At 40.8% G+C, this 18,332-nt stretch overlaps 2 protein-coding genes across 3 annotated transcripts in view; both read right to left on the reverse strand.

The window, feature by feature from the left end:
* Positions 1 to 92: 92 nt before the first annotated feature.
* On the reverse strand, positions 93 to 8,523 carry senp2 (SUMO specific peptidase 2). Of its 2 annotated transcripts, none has more exons than XM_034207401.1 (17): positions 8,212 to 8,523; positions 7,239 to 7,300; positions 7,038 to 7,147; positions 6,615 to 6,681; positions 6,388 to 6,469; positions 6,104 to 6,278; positions 5,845 to 5,951; positions 4,959 to 5,041; positions 4,702 to 4,750; positions 4,545 to 4,617; positions 4,284 to 4,439; positions 4,062 to 4,193; positions 2,228 to 2,452; positions 1,844 to 1,923; positions 1,675 to 1,753; positions 1,487 to 1,582; positions 93 to 1,115 (listed from the first exon to the last, which is right to left on the reverse strand). In XM_034207401.1, exons 1-17 carry the CDS (start codon positions 8,382 to 8,384, stop codon positions 1,053 to 1,055), a joined length of 1,812 nt encoding a protein of 603 aa, XP_034063292.1. In that variant the 5' UTR covers positions 8,385 to 8,523; the 3' UTR covers positions 93 to 1,052. The 2 variants fall into 2 exon arrangements, with proteins under 2 accessions (XP_034063292.1, XP_034063291.1); XM_034207400.1 differs by having other exon boundaries at positions 4,284 to 4,451.
* Positions 8,524 to 9,517: 994 nt separating this feature from the next.
* The window catches only part of pcnt (pericentrin), a 40,567-nt gene continuing 31,752 nt past the window's right edge, over positions 9,518 to 18,332 (reverse strand). The window contains 14 exon segments of the mRNA XM_034207363.1: positions 9,518 to 10,147; positions 11,530 to 11,657; positions 11,741 to 11,882; positions 11,963 to 12,042; positions 12,129 to 12,355; positions 12,739 to 12,948; positions 13,086 to 13,271; positions 13,399 to 14,190; positions 14,578 to 14,707; positions 15,039 to 15,190; positions 15,360 to 15,635; positions 15,724 to 15,896; positions 16,095 to 16,197; positions 17,944 to 18,284. Of these exon segments, the coding sequence (XP_034063254.1) occupies positions 10,116 to 10,147; positions 11,530 to 11,657; positions 11,741 to 11,882; positions 11,963 to 12,042; positions 12,129 to 12,355; positions 12,739 to 12,948; positions 13,086 to 13,271; positions 13,399 to 14,190; positions 14,578 to 14,707; positions 15,039 to 15,190; positions 15,360 to 15,635; positions 15,724 to 15,896; positions 16,095 to 16,197; positions 17,944 to 18,284 (2,972 nt within the window). The 3' untranslated portion in view covers positions 9,518 to 10,115.

Here is an 18,332-nt window from a genome sequence, read left to right on the forward strand (position 1 = left end):
GAATTCAAAGGCTGCTTCCGTTTCATAAAAACCAAGACCGTATACTTTCATAATAAATGTTACAATAAGGTGAGTCATTTAATAAATCAAAGTCCAGTTTTAAAAATGAAATACTTTATTACAGGGAGAAAGAAAATCACACTTTTAAGCATGAACTCAAACATGTGTGTGTGTACAGTAGTTTGCTATGCAGTATACTATACTGTAAGTTTAACTTAATGTTATAGCCCTAAGTAGCCTCTTGCATTATGCTCATGGAAAAGATTGCTAGATCAAACAGCGCCTTGTGTTTCATAATTATGGTAAACATCGATAAATGCTCCACTCATGGAGTAAAACAAACTATACACACTCTCCAGAAACACTTTCTCATCCAGTCAAGTCATAAATAATAGCAAAACAAACATACTTCAAGCGGTCAACCATGTCAACATCTCTTTTAAATAAGGGACTGGAAAGGAGGTATTGATTGATTTTCATTGTCTACATTTCCCACAGAGATTGCATTCATGACATTAGCATTGCAGTAGTCACTGTTGACAATACAATCTCACAGTTTTGAATTTACACCGAAATATCACTGATCTTCAACAATCAAATTAAATACATTTTGAGTCAGACTTTTGATTTTTATGTGACCAAGTAATTTCCCAAAATAAACAAAAGCATGCTCTCTAATTGGAGCTCAGTGTCAGAGGGCTGAAGGCACTTCCGGCAACACTTCAAACAGTAGAACCAACTATTAAGTCAGTACAAAAAGCCATTCAGTCAGTAGTGCCAAAACTTGTGTAAAACATACACTTCTTCCATCCTGATAATGTCTCCAATTATAACTCAGAGAATTCAAAATGTTAATACAGGAAAGGAGATACAACCATCTTTTAAGACTTTGTTTTAATTTCCTCAGACCAGAACAGCGACACTGGGTTAATTTTGGTCCACGTCTTTGGCCCATTCATTTTTTTCTTCAGCATGTAGTTAATCTACACAGATGTTGCTCCCATTCAGAAGGTCACTGTTGTTAGGCGGTAATTAGAAATTGTTGCGATCCTTTAAAGCAGTTTCTGATTGAGGATTTCCCAAATCATTACTTTCCTGAAGATCGGCATGTGGCACTGTAGAGAAAAAGGAAAATGTTTCTCAAGCTTTCATATGACAGAGTTTTTACAGCTTTTTAGGAGTAATTCATTCAAGCTCTTTCAAGGTACCTAAAGCAAATCGTTACAGACTCCTGTTGTTACTAATTCATTGATTAAACTAATAACTAGGTCAGGTATGCTCTGGGTCTGATGTGAGACTCCAGGAGACAACAAACAGCTGCTAATGGGATTGTTTAATTTCAAATATGCAAATTCCTAACCCTGAAATCATAACAGCTGGAATATAGCATTTTTAAAACATTTGAGGAATTATATTAAATAATGTTGTAGAACACAACTAGATGCAGAAAAAACAAAACTATATTAGGTGAAAATAACGTGTATACCTGTTTAAAGGTTAGAGGACTTCCTTTTGCGATATAGTCAGCGTATTTACATGCGAAAACCCCACAGTCGCTGCCATTCTTTTGCTGGGGAATCTCCTAGAGGCAAGAACAGTGTACAAAACATTAATCTCACAGTAAATATGAAAATATTAATTATAGTGTAAGTAATTGATCTCAGTCTGACTTACCCGCAAGCTCCCAACAGACCATTTAGTGCCTTCGAGCTCTCTGCCTTTCTTTACTTTGTGCTCCTCTTTTAGGTAATGTCTGGGAAAAAAGCATATTGATGTCATGTCAATTGATGTAAACATTTAAATGGACAGATAACCAAAGCAGAAGAACACAATGAGGACTCACAGTAAAAGACCGCAGATGTCATCGTGCCTGTGTCCCATCGAGTCATATGACTTAACTGTCTTTGACTTCAAATCAATCACCTTGAATCAGAGAGGGAAGTATAAGGTCAAATATATACAGTATAATTGCCCCGCTTACATTTTTACTTGAACACTTAACCACAAAGCAGATGCAATAAGGATTTTTTACACTGTTGAACAAAAAGAACATACTTTAACATTAAAGTTACAAAATAATGAATGGATAATTTAAGTACCAGTTAAACACAAAAGCTGGCAAAAACTGCTGAAGTACATCAGGAGCTGTCTGGCAAGAATAACCAACTAAAAAGGAGGAATATGACCTGGGAAGAAACCCTTCAAAGTCTTTGTTGTTGGGACTCACAGCCATCGCCCAGTGGACGCCCAGGTGCAGAGGGACCAGGAGGAGGTCGTAGAGGAAGAGGTCGACAGCCTTGGTCCAGCGCCTCACTGCCGTGTGTCCGCCTGCCTGCCCGCCTCCGCCCCCCCGCAGCTTCGGGAAGAAGAAGGTGCTGAACGAGTAGATTTTCAATCCTGCTGCTTCACCAGAGCACCGCTCCATGACAAGAGACAGGTAGAAGTTCATCACCTTGGTAGAGGAAACAGGGGAGGCACAATGTAACACATGTTTATCTTATCTACTTTGTTTTATATTGTTGCATCGATTCAGTTGTCTTATCTGTCAGAGAGAAACCATTATTGATTTTATTTTTATTATCATACATTTTCCCTCATTGTGTCTTTTAACCTGATAAAATGTTATATTTCGCTGCATGTACCTGTAAAGTTCTTAACTTAATAATCTGAGGGGAATTTCTTGTTGTTTATTTTTAACTTGTGATAAGTCATTTTGTAAAGCACTTTGAACTGCATGTGTTCTATGAACAGTGCTAAATAAAGCTTTATTATTATTATTAAAAGTCCTAAATGTATCTCTTCAGTCATTTGACATAAAGAATATTATGTTCTTTGAAATTATAAAAAGAGGCTTTTACTTTCACGGCATAATACAATGACACGTACAGTAGGTGAATGCTCACACAGCACAGAGAATAACAGCTGTATTCAATTCCAATGCCATATTTAGAAAACAGCTCGTGCAACAGGCTTTGTTTCCATGGTGACGGTGTGCAGTTGCTGCTACTACCACCAAACAGAACATCGTCAAACACTGACTTCACTTCATACACAAAAGACTCAACTAAAACACTGGTAATGAAGACGTAGGTAGCATTTACTTTTTCTATTACAAGTTCTTATTGCAAGAAGTGTCCAACATTCGACAGGGTTATGTGTCATTGCTGTTCATACAGTGTAGATATAAATAACATGGATGAAAATATATACAAATGCAGTTGTTATAAACAGTGTTTGGTATATCCTTTGAACACACCCCTTTGTTGAACACAATTGGTTACAAGTATCCAAAGTTGTTTGTATTAAATGAAACTAATGAGAACAATTAAATTAAAATCTAAATTGACATCCACAATAATATCAGTTTGCTAGAAACTGTCTTCACACTTTAAAGGTCCCCTATTATACTGTTTTGCATCACTATATACAAAACATGTCTCTGAAGTGTTTGGCTCAAAATAACAAACAGATCATTGCCATCCCATAATCCCCTCTGTTTCAGCCCTGTTTCAAAAGTGCTGATTCTCTGTCTGTTACTTTAGATCAGTGCTTCTCAAAATGTGGTCCGCGGACCACTGGTGGTCCGTGAGTATATTAGTAAAATTTCACATTTGAAATAAATAAATACATTTAAGTTTTCCGCACTCTCGCGGGAATATCTCCTCAATGGAGCGAGCTTAAGTTTCACTTTCGATTGCATGATATAGCCCAGCACAACACCTTCATCACACATCTGGCCACTTGTTTGTACCATTTTCAGGCGATTTGTAAAAAACGATGTGTTTTTGGATATTTGTGGAGTTAGGTGGTCCGCGAGTGTTTTTTTATTGGTTAAGGGATCCTTGGTATGAAAAAGTTTGAGAAACACTGCTTTAGATGAAAATAAGGAGCCCCTCCCCACGCCCCTCTGAGAGATATTTGGTTAAAAAGAACACAATGGTGCTCTAGGAGGAGATTCAGGTGAAACTTTCAGAATCTCTTTACACAGAGGGAACACATGTTTATGTTTAAAAGACATGAAAAGGTAGATTTTGCATAATAGGAGACCTTTAAGCACCAACCTCGTCGTTGAGCCAGCCTCCTTCCTGCAGCGTGGCCAGATCTCTCTGTGTGATGTGCAGTTTGAACGCCGCGCTGAGAACCAGGTTGGGATCACTCTGAGCCAGAGCACAACTCACCTCGGCTGACATCTCCTACACACAAAGACAAATAAATTCATGAAATGAAATATTGTTTCCATGCTTGCTTCATCAGTGACTACACCTCATTTTTAAGAATCTCACCTTGGTCAGCCTGGGTATGTCTTCATCGCTGTGCCTTGTATGTGCTGTGTGTGCAGGATGGGAGTCAGGGAGGCTGACAGCAAGAGTCTCTCTGTCCACTAGGTTGAGGCGAGTAGCTACTTCTGTAGAAAGATCCAAATCGGCTGCCTGTTTCTGCTGCAACACAGGCTGACATAACAGACAGATATAATACACCCGCTTTCCGCCCCTAAATATAACTTAATGGATGCTTTGACACGAGAGAGCGAGATAAATGACTACCTTTGCACATCTCACAGGCTGCGTGTCCTCAAAGGCTCCACTGAATGTTTTACTAAAAGTCAGGCTACCCCATCTGAAGATGAATCGTTTGGATGTTAGTAGAATTAACAGAATGAATACAATTGAGACGATGTATAAATAAGCGCACTACACTAACCTGTCCTTGGTTGCAGATGCATTTCTCCATGTAAACTTACTAGGAGCAGCTGTGCAAAAAAAAGATGTACTTTAACTTAAGAATGGACATATTTCAACCTAGTTTATGTGAAATGACTCTTTTTATTCAAGGAATTGTTTAAATATATTTACAACAAATATTATAGCTTAACAGGACTCTGAATTAAAACAACACTTACAACTATCCATCACAAACAAATACATTTACAGATCACTTGTTGTTTATAGGTATCCTACCTGTGTGTCCCATTTTCCTGGGCACTGGTTCAAAGGCTTTTCCGGAGGCAGCAGTTCTGTGATCGCCCTGTGACAGCGACGCACTGGGAGCAAAAGAAAAAGAAGAAGTTCATGTCTGTTACGTGCCAGGCAGGCTGTACTTGTGTGGTTTTTATTTCTTCTCCCTGTCTTCAGCACAGCTAATCAGCAGCTGATCGGTATCTGCCTGTGCACCTGAGTCTGATGGCTGATTGGATCCTCTCACCCTCAGCTGGCCTATCAGCAGCCAGGGCCGACCATAAAGGAGGCACCCAGGAAGTCTTCTCGCTCTCTCTCACCCTGGGCCTGTTGCTGATCGAGAAGCCTGCAATTGACTGCCTTGTAGAAAGTCATTCTACTTAGTTTGTTCTGACCTTTGTAAATGTGTGTGTGTGTTGAGAGGTGGGGGAGTTAGGTAAGTCTGGGGTACCCTGTACATTTCTCATCACGTAGCAAACTAATGTTAAGACACACTAGGTTAGCGGATTGTTGCCACCCCTGTATTCTGTTTTGTTCAGCTTTGAGTAGTTTAGTGAGGGTTTGAGTTTCAAAGGATAGATGTAGAGAGAGGTCTGGTTTTGTTATGCTTGTTTCTTTTGTTTGGCACAATCTCCTTTGACTCCTCCTCCTCCTCCTCCTCCTCCTCACACAAAGAGTATTTCTGTTAAACTTCTGTTCAGTTAGGGCTTAAGAAATAAACCTTTTGTCAACCTTTACTCTGACTCCCTCATAATTATTGGTTGTTGTGTGTTACTGTCTCCAGGTCCCCTAGACCTTAGTGGGGACGTAACAATGTCCTAAGGTAAAGTTGTTATATGGAACTTGGACAGATGTTCAATTACTCCATGTGAATAATGGGTAAACTTACTCTTTTGGTTTGGTTTGGTTGAAAGGTAGTGGTTGGCTTTTGCTGTGTTGCTCCGTCACCCTCTCCAGCAAGCGCCTGTAGTGTTCCTTGTTGTACTGCTTTATGTCCTGAAGCGAGAACCCAAGTGATGCCGAGTGTTAAAGCATGACTAGTGACGATCCTCTTGGCAAATATAACTTAAATCTACATTAGGTGCTCTGAAAGCAGAAACTGGTTGAAATAGTCCAATCCAATTAAGCCAACAAATGTACTTTATTACCTCTTCTACAGTAAGAATGGGCTTGTAGCAGCGAGTATGTCCAAAGCTATTGCAGGTTGGATCGGGGTTAGTGGTTCCTACTCTCTGAGCAGGTCTGGAGGGCAGCAGCTGGAGGGAGGCTCTCCTCTCCCGATCCTTCCCCCTGTCCGAGAGCACCGCGGACAGATTCGACCCGCTGCATTCAAAAAGGGATAGTTACATTAGCAGTGGAGCATTTAAAAAAAGGTGATACTGCTGAATATGCAGCCCTGTATATAGAAAAAGGGAACTGGGTCTGGACTTGCCTGTATTTCCTCATTAAAGGAGGAGAGGAGCTCTGAAAGGGATTCTTCCCCCTCCTATCATTCACTCCAACTATTGGTTTAACTGTGAAGAAACAACAAAGTCAACCAAATGAAACTGGGAAAAGGGATTGGAGGAACACTCAGTAAAGAGTGCCGATAAAAACCCCCTGATATAAATACAGTCAACGTATAATTCTTCTCCTGCAGTAACAGCAGCCCTCACTTACTCATTCTCCACTCGGTCCTGTTCAGCCACGAGGTTTGGAGCTCATCTATCCCTATCAGAGTGACAGGCTGGATCAAAACAGGAAATGCAAGGTCATTGAAGATGGAGAATACATATATTTAATGCCAGAGCACATTTTATATTACGGTTAGGAATCTGGTCACAGAAGAAAATTACTTCTAATAACCATTTCATGTGTTGCCCAAGAAAAGCCTTCAAAACCCTGCCTTGGTTGTATTTTGTAGAATATTTTAATTGTATCTACATGTGGTTTTATTTCAGTATATGCAAACTACAAAGGTTAACGCTACAATGCATACACAATACAGTAACTACTCAATAGCTTTGCATCTGCATTCATCTGACTAATGTATCTGTTTAGAACTTCAAATGCCCACATGATGAATGTAGTTGGAGCACAAACCTGCATGTCTTCATAATGTTCGGGCGTCACACTGGTCTTCCGCCGGTTGCGAAGCCTGAGCAGACCTGCTACACCGGCCACAGTCTTCTTCACAAAGCTAATGACTACATCTGAAAAACAGGACACCACAATTAACAACTTGCATCTTCATTTGTGGGAGACAATTTGGAATCATTAAGCTTTTCTATTTATTGTACAAACCTCGCCTATTTCTTTTCACCTCTACCTGGTCACTCTGGCAAACATTGTCTGCAACATCAACACTGAAACAAGAAAATAACAATTTGAGATGGGTGATACTAATAATATAAAAATATTCCCAACTCAGTGACATATCAACAATTTGAGGACATATTTGGGTTCCATTCAGGTAAACATGTCTAAATGTGTCAGTCTAATACAAAAGAGAAGGAGGTTTCTGCTATTAAGTGTAGGGTTAGTATGATATAAAAAGTTGTAGGCCAAATTGTAGGGCTGAAACCAATTATGTTAATTATCAAGTAAAAATATGCTGCAAAATTAGTCTTTTTATTGGAAAATATGATGGAGACCAAGATGTTTATTTCTACTGAAATATGTTTTGCAAACCCACAAATATTAAAATGCAGTCGTATAGAAAAGAGCACAAAACAAAAACGGATAATTAATTCATAGTTTATTGCATAACCATGATATTAGAATGCGTGAATAATAGCTAAGTGTATGATTGTACATGATAACATAGAAGGTAACTAATGTTATTTGGGGTTAGCCCAAACATTACACATGGCTGATTTCGTTTTGTTTTAAATGGACGTTTCATGTTATGCTCAGGACAACTCATGAATTAACTTAACTGCAGCATGAAAGACACACTTGAACTGTCAGGCTAGCAGTGTGCCAAATCTACTATTACTTAACTACAATACGAGACGATATTTTGGTGACGTAAATTGTTCACTCGGATCATTTAACATGATTAGCTTGAATTAGTGTTAGCTGGTTAACTGCATAACGTTCGATGACGTTAGCAGCCAACGTTCCTATGTTATGAATATGATTCAATTGGTAACTTTACATAACGGAATCAAACCTTTAGATAACAAAGAGGATATAATGGCGCACCATCAACTCAACTATTGATAGTGAGCACCTACATAGGACTACAATAAGAGCCTTTGGATGATCCACCGACCTCTGGTAGTTCCGTTTGGCCGGTCTGATGAGGCTCTCGTGCCGCTGCTCATCTACGCCAGGTCGCGTGGGTATGTCCTGGCTAACGTTACCTTTCCCGGGCCACTCGTTGTGGTTCTGCCCAGTAACGGGCTCAAACAGCGATGAGATTCCGTCAACTATCCATCCATACATCCCAGACACATACGAGAGAATTGTAACGGGGTCTTCTACGCGGTCCAGGACTAATTTCACCACAGATAAGATGTCAAACAAACGGTCTACGACACACCGCCCGCCGTTGGGGTTAGCTAAATTAGCAGCACAGTGAGGATGTGCGTCATTCAGTGTTGATGTTTTACGTGGTGCGAATGTTCTACTCACCAACGGGAAACGGGTGGGCGGAGTTCTAATGGGAACTTTGTGTGGAAAGATGAAATGGAGGAACCACCACACGCGTCTTCTACGAGCCTTATAAACAAGCGAACCCGCTGACAGTGACAGAGAGGGTAAAGAGCGTCAGTTATGGCGTCAGTAGAGATCACTAGCTGCTTCTGAGCTGCTTAGTTATCTATTATTTGTTACATAATATTTCTTAGTAATTCCCATTTACTATATCCCTGCGAGTCTTGAGAAGACAATTACATGATAGGTATTACGTGTCTATGAGTTGATTACATTAGATTTGAGTGTTGCTGCAGAAACTAGTGTCCCATCTTTGATACAAATGTGAGCCTGATTCCAGGAAAAGGAAATAAATAATTATTGGTATACATTATGACTTTTAAAATAATTATTTAGAAAAATATATCTAGTAAATTAACTTAGTAATAGTGTTTGTTTAAAACCCAAACGTTGTTTATTTTTGGGTGTAGATGTTTGGAGTACAATTTAAATGGTGTCCTAATTTTCATTATGAAGAGAATGTTTTTGGATTATTTAAATCAGTAAAAAGTCAAAACCAACGAATGATATCTATATATCATTCGTTTATCAAAGATAGGTCACTAGTTTCTATATCTATATAGTTAAGTAATAGTAGATTTGGCATATATACATATATATATATATATATATACACACACACATACCCACACAATTCGTTAGTTTCTCAAGTTTTTTTATATATGTATATAGTATCTCCTGCATTTTGCAAGTTGATTAATAATTTGTAAAATACATAAATTGTTTACAATTATCTCATGGTTTTAGCAATAGACATCATAGTAAGCAAACACTGGATTTACTATCTCTTAAATGTCTATAGTAGTTAACAGGGTACAGTATTATAAAAGCAAATATTTTATATATAATACAAAATATAATACTAGCCTGTCAGACGTTTATATAATCAAAAACAGCACATGATAATATGGGTTGATTCATAAAGATCTTTCACTCTGCAAGAGTGTGTAGAGATAAGAGTACATCAACTCAGGATATACTTAAATTATGAGCTGCAGTAAAATAAAGTCAGTCTGGTTTGTAAACACACACTTACATTTTCTTATCAACTTTATAGTAGAAACATACATACAAAACACTTATATAGTTCACTGTTATGCAATAATATGCTCATTAGGCATGTTGATTACAGATTCTCAGTAAAAATCAGTGCAAATTTGGACGCATGTATACTGAACATCAGTCCTATTTACAAGCACAAACGCGTATAAAAACATTAGTAGAAAAATAACAAACAGCACTTTAAAATAATGAAAAACATTTGTTCTTGCAATATCTCGAGTGGCCTTCAAATAACCAATATACAGAGAGTAGAACAATTACAATAGAACATTTCAAAATAATTTATGTACTTATAAAATCACGTCACCCACAAATGTAATATATTCCTTTCTACATGGGTGCAAGGCATGGACAGTTTTGAAACAAAATGCAGACAGAGGCAATTCATTCAGCGTCGGATCACTTTGGGTCGGGCTGGAAAGCAGACGAGTCTGATAGGACACAAACAAATAAGGATTATCAGACAAAGTGAACAGCAGCATTCTGTACAATTTTATTCCAAGCAATCATAAAGTCAAACACAAACCCACTGATGTTGTAATCCAAATGAATGTTGTGTTCCATTGACAGTATTATTATATCACATTGTTGGAACAGATAAAGGCACCAAACTCTTTATCAATGATAACAAACTTACTGTTGACTGTTAAATATCAAGCTTATCCAGGTTAGTTGATCTTTATATCAAAGGCTTGATAGTTTGCATAATACATTCAAAAGGTTTACATGTGCAAAAAATGGGTTTAAATATAATTTAACATAAGGATCATAAACCTGCAGGGCATGTACCTCCAGATTATTACCCCATACTGCACTCAGTGAATGATGAACAGTCGGCACCCGTGTCATAAGAGGTGTATTATACTTCTTTATTATTTGATGGAGTGAGTACGTTACACTCACACTCTCCTGGACCATTCACGTAAGGGGCGACAAGCAGCTCAGGTACAGCCACGTCCTATTGTCCTGCAGCCAGCGCTGCCGATTACCAATCATATCAGGGGAACAAGGTGGCTGTATCCTCCTTTCCTCTTTAGGGGACAGGGCTATATGAGTCTTGCTTACTTGTTTGGGAGATGATAGAGCACACAGGTTTTTCTGGAATTGAATAACAGGAAGTGTTTGGCCATCCATCACAACATCTGAATTGTTCCTATATTAACTTGTCTTGTGTCTGTGTTTTTTTCCACACCACAGGTGAATTGGAAAACACTTCCCAAAAACAAGTGACCAAATGAGGAGACATGCACCTAATGCTGGGATCAGACTACACAATGTTATTGTCCTTTGAGAGACGGATTGTGTCAGATTAGGCAGTCAAGAGTCTAAGGTTTTTGCATGACTGATGAGTAACGTGGCAGACTAAACAGAAATGACATATCATAACTTGAAAATCTTGACCATTACACTCGTGATTGTTGTCTGGTCTCTGCATTAGAGCTATACATCATGAACCCAGTGCCCTGTAACATCTCCCAGTGTGATATTTGTTATTATTCCTGGATAGGTGGTGAGAACCCGACAAGTTGTGCTTATGTTTAAGATTGAATCTTATCTGTTTTTGAGTGGGATGCCTTCAAGTCTGTGGGTCACGACTGTAATGTCTAACCTGATTGCACGCTGCTCTGAGCTTCGAAAACTAGTCCAAGATAAACGACCAACAGAGTGTAAAAGAAAAAGTGACCCCAAATCTTTAACCGATGAAACAACCCGTTTGTAGACCTTACACCCTGTGTTTCCAGTTTTCATCAAGTGTGTGACTTTAGTGCTGTAAATCCCTGGTTTCACCTTACAGAGAGTTAATGCCCCTCACTTTGTCTTGCTCCAACCAATCGCTGCTGGACTTTCTCTAGATGGTGGATATATTCTGTCAGAGATCGCTCTGGATCCTGAGACGTTCCTCCTGACGTCTCCAAAGCCGGAGTAGGGCTGGAGTACGACCTGGAAAGAAAAAGGCTTATTAAATGAGAAATGACTTTATTCCTATAGAATCTCAGAATCTACAATTCAATAAGGGCCCAAACCTGTTGTGCAACCTGAAGGGGGATTTTTTGGGCGGAACGAGAGCTGACACTGTGTCTCTGTGGACGGAACTGCTGTCTCTGTTTGGTGGCGATTCAAAATGTATTCTTGGCTGTAGTTGCCTTAAAACTTCAGCTTTAGGTCCTGTAAGAGACATCAAGATTACAATTACACCCACACAGCGTGAAGGGATGCATATCATCATAAATCATTTTTGAGCTCACCTGGAGCATGTCCATTTACACTCCCAGAGATGGATAATCTTTTGATCGCTTTCTGCCACTTCTTGGTTAGGAATTTCATTCTGAAAGAAATCGTCTGATCAGTTTTATCCACAGACCAGTCGTGACAAACTCGCATATCTTTACATCCTGCTACACTTCTTCTTACCTTGAGACAGCAATGACAACCCGTACAACAGCTCTAAATCGACTGCGGGGTCTGTTGTAGGAGGACAGGGGGGGAGTCGGCCATGCCCCCATACGTGCGATGAGACACAGTGTGGCCTGCTCACAGTCCTGGAATCCTCCCAATAGCAGTACGAGGTAACGTTTCTGGTACACCAGAGCTTTCCTGAAGCTCTCAGCACGCAGGTAGCGCTCATACAGACGCTGCACCTGCAAAACAATAAACACAGGTATCGTTTGAACCTTGGTCCATAAAATGTCTGGAAATAATGAAAATCAAAATTGATCAAGTTCTCAAAATGTAATATGATGTATTTTTATGTCTTGTTAAAATCGAGTCCATTCCCCAACATATTTAGTTTAATATAAAACGGAGAAAAGCAAGAAAACACAACAGCAGCATATTATAGCATTTGTGCTTTAAAAAAAAATAGCACTTAATAGACCAATATAAATGGCAAATCTTTTTCTCTGCAACTAATTGTTAAGCCAACATATATTAAATGTTTTGATTTACTTAAGTGGGCCCCCTCTTGCTGCACCATCAACGCAGTGATAAATCTTTCATCAGCTGTCCAAGAACAGATTTGTACCTTGGCGTTGCTGATCACATCGTTGATGGGTCTGTTTTCAGTTTCCGTGGTGACCTTGGCCAGCTCGTTCTCCGTGAGCCGCAGCTCTCGCTCCAGGAAGGTGAGTCTGTGTTTGAGGGTGGCTTTCTCCTGGCTGAGCGATGTCACGCGCTCCGTCAGCTCCGAGTTCTCCTTCATCGTCCTTTCCAGCAGATTCTGTGACGACGGCATCTAGGGAGTGGAAGGTACATTCATTTCACAACAGTCCAGTGAGTGTATTCCTATATTACTAACATGACTAGCATCTACAAGTGATATAGTAGAGGGGTCTGTGGCTGGTTCCACTGCAGTAATAACCACGTGTGTACCTGCTGGTTGTGTTGTGCGCTGCCTGTCTGGAAGTCACTCTGGAGATGCTGTGAAGATGCAGCCATGTTATGCTGCCTCAGCCTCTGAGCAGACATTTCTTTCTCCTCTCTTTCCAGCTCTACCAGAGTGTGCTGCAGCTCCTGCATGCGCTGCTGGTCCTGTTGCCTCAACATCTCCAGCTCACACTAAAGTAAGAAATGTTTAGAAAAGGAGCATGTGTGTGAGGAACGAAAATGATCTTAAACGTATCGAAAAAGTAGAATTACATTTGTCAAAGTGGTGAGTATAGTTAAGAAGTGTATTATATTTTACCAGTTTGTCATTGGTCCTCTCTTGCCGTCTCTCCCTCTCCATCTGCTCCTGCCTCCCCTTCCTCCTCTCTCTCTCCCACTGCTCCTCCCTCTCCCTCTCTTTGTCCTTTATCACGTGCAGTTTCTCCTTCAGCTCGGTCAGTTCCACCCCTTGCTGTGTGCTGCGCTCTCGCTCCATCTCTAAAGCACAGCAGGTTTCCTGTTTCTGCTCCTTTAGAGTCTCCACAGCGACACGTTGTCGGATGGCGGCCTCCTTCTCCCTCTGCAGCTCCGCCCTCCTCGCTCTGTCCTCCTCTTCCCATTTCCTCCTGCTCTGCAGAAGCTCAGCCCTCAGTTTGTTCATCACAGCTGCAAGCTCCTCCCCCTGCCTTCGCTCCTGCTCCAGCTGGGCGCGCATGTCGGAGATGAACTTCCTGTCTCTAGTGGCATCGGCCTCGTGTCTCCGGGTGAGCTCATCCACCTGCCTGGAGTAACGTTCTCTCTCTTCGTCCACCTTCCTGTGAGCTTCTGCGAGCGTGGAGTGGATTTCTGCGAGGCGAGACTCTGCTTCGGCAAGAAGGTGCTCCAGACGAGTCTTGTCTTGCAGTTTGAGCTCTTTCTGGTTAGCAGAGAGTTGCCGTTCGTCTCCTAGCTCCTTTTGAGTGTCGTCAAGGCGTTTCTCCAGCAGCTCACTGCGGGACTGTTCAATCTGGAGCTCCCGTCTCAGGTTGCTGCAGGCCACTCTCTCCTGCTCCACCAGACCCTTTAGAGCCATGACCTCTGACCTCTGCTGCTCAGAGGATACATGCAGAGCCTGCAGAGGAAAGAGGGGGGTCATCGGTCAGAGTTTCAAAAGGAAAAGTTGAAGAGCACTCGGCATTCTTCACTTTGATCTTTTGAACTCAGTAAAATTGTTTATACACTGCCATTAATAAAACTAAACCCGACCAACAATATTTCCACATTAAAATGATCGCAGCATCCAGAAAATCATCATTGTTGAGTTTTCTTAAATGGTACCAAGAACATGGCAAAAAAGAAACTGGAAATAACAGCATGAAAATATAATATATAAATTATAACAATTATAGACAGACACTCACAATGGTGTTTAAGACATGATGATGTTGTACCAATGATACAGATGTTCTAACTAAGAACATGTTATATTAAGTAGGCATGTTTTTGGTCCTCGTCTCACCTCTCTCCTTTCCTCCTTCTCTCTGTCCTTGCGCTGACTCAGAGCTCGCTCCTGCTCCAGCTGTTGTTGAAGCTCCTGGACTCTGACCTGCTCCCTTCTCAAGGCTTCCTCACCCTCTGCTACAGCCACCCTGAAGAGACAAAAAGCACAATTCAAACTTGACTTTTTGTAATATAACATCCAAGTGTGACAGAAACATGACGAAACAAGTGAAAGTTTATACTAACACGCAAGTTCATTTCTAAAACAAGGGAGGTAAGCCGTTTAAATCTTGCCCCGCACTCACTGGTTTAAAATATTTATTTGGATAAAATCTATATTGATACAGATATCAAATAAACACGAGTTGGTTGCGTCCCGCTTGTGCCAAATTGCTGAATTCACACATCATGATTGACAATATATAGAGTATTCTGTTATGTGTAGGATAGGATACTTGTGGAGAAACATTTTAAATATACCTGACTGACTGTATTTTGTTCTTTTGCTCTTGCTGAGTGTCATGAGCACACTTCAGTTGTTTCTGACTCTCCTCCAACTCGGCCCTCAGTTGGGATTCAACCTGTCCATCAACCCGATCTCCGTGCCAGTCACCTTCGATTCTGTGGTCAGTCTGAAGGAGGAAGAAGAACATGATCAGCACCAATACCATGTATCTGCATTTGATTTCAAGACATCACTTTAAACATGTTTTTTGTAGATTCAAAGCTTCTTTTAAATACTTTTTAAAAAGGCTAGACATTTGGTACATTCCTAGCATCTTTAAAACAACAGAAACTCACTTGTGTGGGTCTCTGTGCCATACGACAGAGCAGCTCTCTGAGAGCGACCACGGTCTCCTGCAGCGCCCTCTTCTCCTGCTGCCAGCCCATGGGGGGGATGGAGGATGGATTGTCCCGCCGGTCCAGTACAATAGAGCCACCTTCAGAATGATGCTCTGTGTGACTCAATGCAAAGGCTCTTAAGTCCGAGACGTGAGGGTATGTTGAGGAAGTGGCACGACGCTTGGACAAAGTGAGAATCCTGCAGCTTTCTTGATACACCTTCTTCAGCAGACACTGTAGGAAGTTGGAAACAGAAACGGAGTGAAATCTTACCACCACACTGTCAAATGATTAGTCACTGAAAAGTGTATTTAAATCCTACCTGCAGCTCAGGTGACAACAGCTCATCGCTGTAGCTCATACTGCCTGCAGCACTATCTGTGTTTACTGTGGGGTTCATTCCTCGGCAGCGGAGATACTCAAGAAACTGAGCATCAAGCCTCTCAGTCTGCTCCAGCTCCACCTTCAGCCTCGCACCCAACTCTGAACTCACATCTGGAGCACAAGAGAAAGGAAGACAGTAGCTGAAAAATGTAATGTAAGATCTACAAACGCCGAAGAAAGACCAAAATGTAAAAATAATACTTGATGCAACTAACTAAGTATTATTTGAAGCCTGATATAAAACATTATTTTGCGCCATAAAGCTGCATTTTTATCCAATTACAATGTCAAAAAAGTATAAATACTCACTGCTACCATATCCATCACTGGCCCATTCTGGTGCCGACAAAGAGGAAGTGGAACCAAGAGGAGACGATGGTGTTGTCATGTCAAGATCTTCCAACTCGCGCACCTAAGATAATAAGAATTACAAAAAATATATTTTTAAAAAACAAAATCAAACAAATACCTAAAAACATCTGAACCAATAAAAGACTTAAATGCCCCCAAATGGTGGCATGTATCTGTTCTTGTGCATATCGTATATTCTGTTGACATGTATATAGACTTTTTGCACTACTTTTTATTTTGTGTTTTATTATGCAAGTCTTCTCACTGGCCATAAAAAGCGTGACCATATCACCCCAATTCTGGCTTCATTGCACTGGCTTCCAGTTCGGTTCAGAATAGATTTGAAACTCCTTTTATTTGTTTTCAAAGCCCTAAATGGGCTGGCTCCCTATATAGCCGAACTCCTCCATCGCTACACCCCAGGCAGAGCCTTAAGGTCGGCTTATCAGCTGTTGTTGATAGTGCCTAAGACCAGGCTTAAAACCCGAGGGCATCGAGCTTTTGCAGCGGCTGGCCCCAGGCTCTGGAATACTTTGCCCCTCCATGTGAGGTCGGCCCAGACCCTGGGGGTTTTTAAATCAACACTTAAAACTCACTTTTTCTCTCTGGCTTTTGTTTAATTATTAATTAATTTATTCATTAGTTCTTTATTTTAATATTTATAACATAACATAGGATTTCATAAAGTATTTTTAAAATAGTTTATACATTATTCGAATATAGGAATAGTAGATAGGATTACTTAAAATATAGTACCTTATATTTCATATTTTTTCCCTTTAGACCCTTGCGGTTTATTCTTAAAAACCCTTACCCACCCCCCATGTTCCCTCTGCTGGTCTATGGTCTTGTAAAGAGTAACGGGGTACAGAGTCGCTTAGATAAGCAGGGGAGTGCATCTGACGAAGAGATAGGTTGTTGTGCTCCCTATCTCTGTTTCTTATCCTATATCTAATAGAACTGCTCGGGTCTTGATAGATTGAGTGGGGAAGTTCATGAGATCTTTCTAGAGGGTCATCAAGAATAACTTTTATCCAATGACCTTTTCCCTCTATGTCTGTGTCTGTGTATTCTCTTGTTCCGATTAACCCAGCCAAATCTTTTTTCTTGTTTTGTATCTATATCTACGCCGGGATCCGGAGTCGAGGCTGATCCTCTTGCTGTAGTCCTGTGTCTTGGATCCTCTATCCTGAGTTCTGGATTAAGTCGTGGACTTCGGGTCGTGGCTGAACCTGTCTCTGCGGTCCTGCCTTGGGTCTCGTCATGCTGCTTCCCTGATGGCTTCCACAGGATTGTAGCTGACATCCTCGTGGATTCATCTTCTTATTACAGACACATGCATTTCCTAACATTCGGTCTATATGCTGTAAAATGTATTATCTCTTCGATTTACACACGGCATCTATTGCACGTCTGTCCGTCCTGGGAGAGGGATCCCTCCTCTGTTGCTCTCCCTGAGGTTTCTCCCATTTTCCCTTAAACTGTGGGTTTTCTCTGGAAGTTTTTCCTTGTACGATGTGAGGGTCTAAGGATAGAGGGTGTCGTTTTTTCTCATACTGATATTCTGAACAATCTGTGCTATTGTATTTGCTGTAGGCTATTTTTATTATATGTACAGCACTTTGGCTCGACCAAAAATCGTTTATAAATGTGCTATATAAATAAAACTTGATTTGATTTGATTTATATATGTTGCATTGTGGGAGGAGATCCGATCAGAAGAATTTCATTGCCATTTCTACACTGTAGCTTTGTGCATATGACAATTAAACATTTGAATTTTGGACGCAAGAGTAAGATCACAAACTTTGTCAGTGTCCAGGGAGTCGAGCATGGAGAAGTTGTCGTTGACGGACACGGAGCCGGAGATTGGAGAGCGGGAACTCTGCGTGGCCGGCTCCGGTGTGATGGTCCTGGAGCGCGGAGACTCCATCACGACTCTGGGAGAGGTCTTGGCGTGGTGGAGGTCCAGGCCGGTGCTGTTCAGAGCGCTGAACTCAGACAGACGGGAGCCGATAGCAGAGGCGCGGAAACGCTCTGGAATTCTGTCTTCGGAGCATTCGAGTCTCCTTAAAACCTCCGGAGAGCTCAGAGAGACGTCATCACGAGAGACGCTCACAACGTCCTCAAAGGCTCTGTGAGAAATATCTAACAAAAAGGAAGAAAATAAAGACAATCAATATAACATTAGGTTGA

This window comes from Gymnodraco acuticeps, unplaced genomic scaffold (genome assembly GCF_902827175.1).
Source record: "Gymnodraco acuticeps unplaced genomic scaffold, fGymAcu1.1, whole genome shotgun sequence".
NCBI classification, from domain to species: domain Eukaryota; kingdom Metazoa; phylum Chordata; class Actinopteri; order Perciformes; family Bathydraconidae; genus Gymnodraco; species Gymnodraco acuticeps.